Source organism: Lemur catta, chromosome 12, assembly GCF_020740605.2.
Source record: "Lemur catta isolate mLemCat1 chromosome 12, mLemCat1.pri, whole genome shotgun sequence".
NCBI classification, from domain to species: Eukaryota; Metazoa; Chordata; class Mammalia; order Primates; family Lemuridae; genus Lemur; species Lemur catta.
In genome coordinates, this window is record NC_059139.1 from 27,873,886 (window position 1) to 27,882,328 (window position 8,443).

The window sequence follows — 8,443 nt, forward strand, 5'->3', positions numbered from 1 at the left end:
AGGTTATGGCAAGGTTTGCTATCATGATTTAAGTAGATTGCCAATGAATTTCTGGTTTTATGCCAGTGTCAGCTCACTGTTTCAGAGGAACTGATACATTTTTTATTTCAGAATTTTACCTTGAAAATAACTTTTCCCTATGTCTTCTTCCACAGCATGAAAACCAAATTATTCATAGGGACCTGAAAGCAGAAAATGTATTCTATACCAGTAGTACTTGTGTAAAGGTGGGTGATTTTGGATTCAGCACAGTAAGTAAAAAAGGTGAAATGTTGAACACTTTTTGTGGGTCTCCTCCCTATGCGGCCCCTGAACTCTTCCGAGACGAGCACTACATCGGCATTTATGTGGACATCTGGGCCTTGGGGGTGCTTTTGTACTTCATGGTGACAGGCACCATGCCATTTCGGGCAGAAACTGTGGCCAAACTGAAGAAGAGCATCCTCGAGGGCACATACAATGTGCCTTCGCATGTGTCGGAGCCCTGCCACCGGCTCATCCGAGGAGTCCTTCAGCCGACCCCCACGGAGAGGCACGGGATCGATTACATCATGAAGGATGAATGGATGCAGGGGGTCCCATACCCCACCCCTTTGGAACCTTTCCACCTGGATCCTAAACATTTGTCAGAAACCAGCACCCTCAAAGAAGAAGAAAGTGAAGTCAAAAGCACTTTAGAACATTTGGGTATTACAGAAGAGCACATCCGCAATAACCAAGGGAGAGATGCTCGTAGCTCAATCACAGGCATCTACAGAATTGTTTTACATAGAGTTCAAAGGAAAAAGGCTTTAGAAAGTGTCCCGGTGATGATGCTACCAGACCCTAAAGAAAGAGACCTAAAGAAAGGGTCCCGTGTCTACAGAGGCATAAGACACACGTCTAAATTTTGCTCAATTTTATAAATTAGACTGCTGGTAATTAACCAAGATCATTATTGCTTTTAAATTTTTTCATGGACAACTTGGATGGAGACATTTTTGTAATTTTTAAATAAATTTAAATTTGAGATATGGGTTTTTTTTTCCTCATAAAGTTTATTAGCTCAGATTCTGGCTTGATTTTGGATCTTGTCTTATTGTCAAACTCCAGCATTCATTCATTTAGTCAAGAAATATTTGGTCAGTGCCTCCTATGTGCCAGGCACTGTTTAAAGTGCTGGAGAAACAGTAAAGAATAAGATAGGCCAGGTCCCTCCTCTCACATGCAGAACATTCTAGAACAAAACAAAGGCACTAACAACTATATTTAAAGAAAAAATAATAGAGATGATAGAGATGCCATGCAGAGAATTCAAAAAGGGTGATCTGATATGAGATATTGTTGGATGAGTCATTAAGGAAGGCTGCTTTGAGTAGATGTCCGTCTGAGATCTGAATGAGGAGCAGGAGTGACTCTTGCAAAATGCCAAGAGCATTCCAGGCAGCTAGGGGTTTCAGGCTGGGGCTCCCCAAACACAGCCTAAAACAAAGCCTTCCATGTAGTTTATTTGGGAACTGATCTCAGAGCCCAGGAGTGAGGGACAGAGGAAGCAGGGAAAGCCAATACACAGACACACTGGCAAGTTGGCCAGTGTTACAGGTGACCGGTGTTCAGCTTTGCAGGATCCTATGGGGAGTCTTAAGAAGCACATCTCAGGTGTCTGCCCAGGATATGACAGGGGAAAGCATTTATTCATAAGCTCCTATTCACCACTGTTCAAGAGTGGCCTTGCATTTCCAGATTGTGCTGTGTGAGTGCCAAGTGGGTTCCCTGTGGTTCCCATGCCTTCATGTCAGAGAAGCCTTGGAGCAGTAAGGGAGAGGTACACAGCACTGGCCTGAGATAAGGTACAGTCAGATGGGATCTACATGAAGCTGTACAAACTTACGTGGAAATGGTCACTGCGTCAGTGGCTGGAGGAAGCAGCGTGGCTAAAAGGATCTGAGGCCTCTCAAGTGGTGCATAGAAACCGTGCGACACAGCCCACTCTGACCCTGTGCTCTCCTGTTAAGTCCCCTCCTTCAAGGTGGTGGGACCTGGAAAGACTTAATGCAGCAGGTTAGCAGAACGAGCTGCAGCAGCAATTCTCAAGCTCTAGTGAGTCAGAATCACCGGGAGGGCTTGTTAAAACAGACTGTGAGGCCACGCCTCCAGAGGTTAGGATTCAATACATCTGGGGTGGGGCTCAAGTATGTGCATTTTTAATAAGTTCCCAAGTGATACTGATGCTGCCAGTCAAGGGCCACATTCTGAGACCCACCAAGCTGCAGCCAATTATTGCAGCTGGTCCTGAGGCTATAACTGGATCCTTCCTCCCTCCTCCACCACCCATACTAAATTTCCCTCACCTTTGGCTAGCATTTCAGCTGGCCTAGATTGGGTCATTCGACCCAGACTTTCACCATCAGAGGATCTGAGCCCTTAGTTGCCTTGTCCTCCTCAGGCTGTGATTGCTGCAATCACCTGTTCACCATTATCATGAGTGAATCTCCCAATGTAATCCTCCTTATGAAAATCAGTGTTAATATCCCCACCAGTATAATACCTCCTTCGTTTGCCTACATATCCACTGGCATGGGGAGCCCAAAGTGACCATGTGACGTGTAGATTCCAATTCACTGGATACCTTACTGGGTCCCCTGGTGAAAGCATCCCCCACCCCCTGGTAACCAAAACCTCTAAACTAGCCGAGCCTAGGCTGCAGGAAAGAGAAGCACAAATTCATCAAGTGAGTCACTGATTGTGATGATGAGAAGGGCCAACCCTACTTCCACTCGCTAGTTCCTAGACCTGTGTATTTTAATGATAGGGGATGTATATCTGCCACCGTTAAGTCACGTATGTCAAATCCCAGAGGACAGCATCCCAACCCTGCAGGTTATTGTCTCATATCTGTGGCCTTAGGTGGCTGCTTTTGGTATGTGGTAAGATGAGAGGATCCTGTGGTCATGTGTCCATTGCCCCACTTCCTTTATCAAAAATGTAGTCTTTGAGGCAATGTTGTGTGAGATATCATGACAGTGAATCAAATATTCTCCATGTCTTAGCATGATTGTGTTGGAAGACACACTGCAGGCAAGAAAGACAAACTTATACCCTGAAATGCCAATTCCAGTAAGGAAGAATTGTGGCTGTGCTTGTCTGAATTTATGACCCCCTTAGATCTGGTAATGTCCAACCCATAAGTTGACAGTTCTGTTTGCTTATTCCCTTGGTATCCCACAACCAGGTGCTCAGTCTCTGCTGGGGCCCAGTAGCACACAAGGAGCCTGAGTAGTTCTCTGTTGCAGAAAGCATGGCCTTACTCCAGCTTCCTACAGGGCTGTGCTTCTACTGGTGCTCGCCAGAAGGTCCACACGTATGCTTAACTGCGACGTAGACAGCCTGCATAGTAACTAGTTTGCTCAAAAGTCTGAAACTGCTGTGATCTTTCTTTTGTGGGATCCCCTTGAAACTGGCAGCCATGATAAATGGGTTGGAGGAATGTACCAAGTACAATATATGTGCTTTCAAAGTCCAGAGGGACCTACTAAATCCTATGCCTCTATTTTAGTGCTAAGAGGTGGAAGGTGTGTGAAATTATTCTTTACTAAAGAAGGACTATCTAAGCATGGGCCAGCTCATTGGTCTTCTAAACACTTTGTCAATGTGGCATGCCCCAGCTTCTTCATGGAGTTTATCACCCACGCTCTGACACACTAAGTGTTACTAGGGCATCTGGAAAACTTGCCTCTTCCTGATGGCCAAACCCACCAGGCATGCTGTCACAATATAGTAGATTAGCATGATGTTCTGCAGAATATCAAGATGATTGAGATGACAGAGCAGGAGATTTAGCACTGCTTTGGGGCAATAGAGTAAAAGAGAGCTGCTAATTCATCCCAGAGGAGTGTAGAATGGCTTTTGATTCTCCTTTCTGATGGAAACTGAGAATGCATTTGCCCAATGAATAGCTGCATAGCAAATGTCGGAGGCTTGCAGTAAAGATACCACATCCAATATGGCAGCTACAACTGAGATCAACAGTAGTCCATCATCCTCTACTATTCATCTGCTTCTTTTCAGAAGTCTGAGTATAAATTAAATGAGATTATGATGGAGCCCATTACTCTTGCATCCCTAAATTTTTTTTTTTTTTTTGAGACAGAGTCTTGCTTTGTTGCCCAGGCTAGAATGAGTGCCGTGGCATCAGCCTAGCTCACAGCAACCTCAAACTCCTGGGCTTAAGCGATTCTACTGCCTCAGCCTCCCGAGTAGCTGGGACTACAGTCATGCGCCACTATGCCCGGCTAATTTTTTCTATATAGATTTTTAGTTGGCCAGATAATTTCTTTCTATTTTTAGTAGAGAGGGGGTCTCGCTCTTGCTGAGGCTGGTCTCGAACTCCTGACCTCAAGCGATCCACCCGCCTCGGCCTCCCAGAGTGCTAGGATTACAGGCGTGAGCCACCGTGCCTGGCGCCCTAAAATTTTTTGATGGTGATACTGATGGCTGCCTTTCCTCATGTGATTGCTCATGATTTATTAACCTGGCTGAGGAGAGGTTTCCATGTGGCTCTTCTTCCCATAATGACTCTTCCTCCATAGGTCAGGGGTCTAAGTATATTTATGCCAAATATATACTTGGAGATTGGGGAAATAATCCCAAGATGGGACCAATTGTGAGATAGACTTTGGCCAGAACTCCCTTCATCACCTGGTTTCCATAAGCCCCCATCTACATATAAAGCCATTGTGGTATCCAACAGTCCTGAATAATTCTGGGTATGTACATCATATATACTTGTGAAAGTAAGGCCTTTCCTCGAGACCAGCTCTCCTCTTCGTTGTGTACTAGATCTATAAATTCACTTAGATCTGGAAGCTGATTAAAGGACCATGATTTTCCCATTGTGACAGGCTACCTTAGCTTTCTACCCATTAGTTTTCTTTCTTTTTTTTTTTTAGTCATGTAAGTAACACTCTAGTTACCTGTCTCTCAGAACTCCATGATCTATTAGCCATTGTCACAAAGCCCTGACGATCAAGGCAGCCTGATTTCCACTCCAGCCTTACTTACTATTCATTATATTATATTCACCTTGCCTCTCACATTTAAGTACTAATACATGACCTCTGCCACTCTAGAATCCTATCATCCCCACTGATGCTCGCATGCTCAGTTCCATGGCAGCATCTCCTACTGTCTATCCCTGCCTGCAGTGGGCAGCCACCACTGAGCTTTTATAAGTGCTAAGGTACCTTTCATCAGTGCATTCTTTAAAAAAAAATTTATTTTTTATTGATACATAGTTGTACATATTCATGGGGTACATGTGATATTTTGATACCTGTATACAATGTATAATGATAAAATCAGGGTATTTAGGATATCCCTCACCTCAAACATTTATCATTTATTTGTATTGGGAATATTTCAACTCTTCTAGCTATTTTGAAATACACAATAAATTATTATTTACTATAGTCACCCTACTGTGCTATTGAACACTAGAACTTATTCTAATTGTGTGTAACTTCTCTTCATCCTTCACCCTACCTCTCCCCACACCCAACACCCTTCCCAGACTCAGGTATCTATCATTCTACTTTCTACATCTATGAGATCAACTTCTTTAGTTCCTACATATAAGAACATGTGATATCTGTCTTCCCTTTTTCTGGCTTATTTCACAATATCATTCTTTTTTATGGCTGAATATTCCGTTGTGTATATATGCCACATTTTCTTTGTTTTTCTTTTTTTTGGGGGGGTCGGGGTGGGGCAAGGTCTTGCTCTGTCACCCAAGCTAGAGTGCAGTGGTATTATCATAGCTCACTGCAACCTCAAACTCCTAGGTCAAGCAATCCTTTTGCTTCATTCTCCCAAGTAGCTGGGACTACGAGCACCCACCACCACCCCTGGCTAATTTTTCTATTTCTTTATAGAGAGAAGTCCTGCTCTTGCTCGGGCTGGTCTTGAACTCCTGGCCTCAAGCAACCTCCCACCTCAGCTTCCCAAAGTGCTAGGATTATAGGCATGAGCCACTGTGCTCTGCCCTACAACATTTTCTTTATCCATTCATCCATTGATGGACACTTAGATTAATTCCATATCTTGGCTATTGTAAATAATGCTGCAATAAACATAGGGTGCAGGTATTCCTTTGATACAGTAAGTGATTCCCTTTCCTTTGGATAAATATCCAGTAGTGAGATTGCTGGATCCTATGATAGTTCCAATTTTAGCTTTTTGAGGAAACTCCATACTGTTTTCCACAATGACTGTACTAATTTACATTCCCATCAACAGTGTGTAAGAGTTTCCTTTTCTCTACATCCCTGCCAGCATGTTATTTTTTGTCTTTTTGTTCATAGTCATTCTAACTGGGGTGAGATGATATCTCATTGTGATTTTGATTTGCATTTCTCTGATTAGTGATGTTAAGCATTTTTTCATTTACCTATTGGCTATTTGTATGTCTTCTTTTGAGAAATGTCTATTCAGATCCTTTGCCTACTTAATGGGATTATTTTTTGCTGTTTAGTTTGAGTTCCTTGTCTATTCTGGATATTAGCCCCTTGTTAGATGAACAGTTTGCAAACCAGTGCCTTCTGTATGACATTAGTGAGGGCAAAGTCCTTCTGGGGAACGTAGTTAGGTGGTTGTTTGGTCTTGCATAATGAATCCATTCTAACATTCACACCTCCTGGAACTTTCTGAACCTTTCCTCAATACTACGCCAAGGCAGTTCCACTGTCTTTACCTCATTTACTGTGTATCTCAGTCATGTTCAAACCTCAGTAGCCATCCAAGCAGAATATTAAGACCAGCTTTGGGTGTCCTTCAAGTCATGGGTAACTGTTCCCTAAAACTCTCCCTTATCCTGCCTTATATTCTTCCCTCAATCTCAACCATTGGCCTAACACCCTCAAGATCCACACATTTCTTCCCAGTTCCTGAAAATGTGTATTAGCCAGGTTCTGCAATTCCTTCAGTGTCGACGCTATTTTCTCCCAGAGAGGGGACTGTATTTCTTCACGCAGGCTGTGTTGAGACCTCACCCTGGTTCTTGGTTTGGAGACTAATAAGGTATTGGAAGAGGATCTAGAAGTCAAGAAGCATCATCTTGCAGGCATCTGCCTCACTAGAAGCATGGCTGGGTTTTCAGGCAAGGAGGAATGAGCTGCTTATGCCAGCTCCGTATCAGGGAACTCATGTTTTACACGGTTTTGAAGCTCATCCACTGTATTACTAACTTAGGTCTCAAGTGTCCCACTCTCTTCCTATCAAGCCCTAACTTGGATAAAGGAGAATTGTCAAGACTTAGTATTTTCCAACCTTACAATTAGATCCTGGGCCTATTTTAGGTAGTTTTCCCTCTGCTGCAAAAGATAAGGCTCTCCTTAAACCTTGCCTTAAAGGCTCTCTGGTGTTCAGTGTGCCTTGAATTGACAGCTGGCTGACTTGAAGCCTGTTATTTTTGTTTGTTTGTTTTCTAGACCAAAGCAGGTAATAAAAGCTAGCCAAATCCACAATCTTTACCATTGCCTCATACTGTTCAAGTGCCACAGGGACCATAGGATCCAATGCTTCATCTTCCAACTATACTTACACCTATAGATGACAGTCTCAGCAGTGACTGTGCTGCCCCCGCATGCCATGGTTATCACCACCTTGCTTACCGACACTGCATTAGTGTTCTCTTGATGTCATAATTAATTATCACAAACTTAGTGACTTAAAACAACGCAAATTTATTATTTTACAGTTCTGTGAAATAGAAGTCTGACACGGGTCTCATGGGCTAAAATCAAGGTGTTTTCAGGACTGTGTTCCTTTCTGGAACCTCTAGGGGAGAATCCATTTCTTTACCTTGTTCAGCTTCTAGAGGCTGCCCATATTCCTTGGCTCATGGCCCTCTTGTCCATCTTCAGAGCCAGCAATGCTGCATCTCTCTGACCAACCTTCTGTAGTCATTCTCCCTTGACAACAGCCAAGAAAGATTCTCTGTTTCTAAGGACTCGTGTGATCAGGCTGGGCCTACCCAGACAATCCAGGATAAACACCCCATCTCAAAGTTCTTAACCTTAATCACATCTGCTTTTGACATGTAATGTAATATAATCACAGATTCTAGGAATAGTTATCTTTGGTGGGGGTATGGGGCCATCAGTCTGCCTACTACAAATAGCAATAAGGTTTTTGTCATTTGGTAAATGAACCTACTCCAATATACCATCCGGAGGGTCTGCTTTCTCGGGCCATTCTGGGAAACAACTGTCTTAGCCTGGAGTCTCTGAAAAACAGCCTAAGACCCTGAGACAAAATCTTGTGTGCAAGTAATTTATTTGGGAAATGATCCCAGGGTATGGGAGAGATGCACAGGAGTAAAACAAAAGAGGAAAGGCAATATAAGGATGTTATTACCAAATTGGCCATAAGCAACTGCTAGTTGATCCTGTAGGATCTTCTTAGATTT

The 8,443-nt window shown here is 43.3% G+C and overlaps 1 protein-coding gene across 3 annotated transcripts in view; it reads left to right on the forward strand.

Moving 5' to 3' along the window:
- Nucleotides 1–1,015, forward strand: part of NIM1K (NIM1 serine/threonine protein kinase) — a 59,232-nt gene extending 58,217 nt beyond the window's left edge. For all 3 annotated transcript variants that reach the window (XM_045565915.1, XM_045565914.1, XM_045565916.1), the window contains exon 4: nucleotides 156–1,015. In XM_045565915.1, the coding sequence (XP_045421871.1) occupies nucleotides 156–905 (750 nt within the window). In that variant the 3' untranslated portion in view covers nucleotides 906–1,015. The remainder of the gene's footprint in view (nucleotides 1–155) is intronic.
- Nucleotides 1,016–8,443: the final 7,428 nt, after the last annotated feature.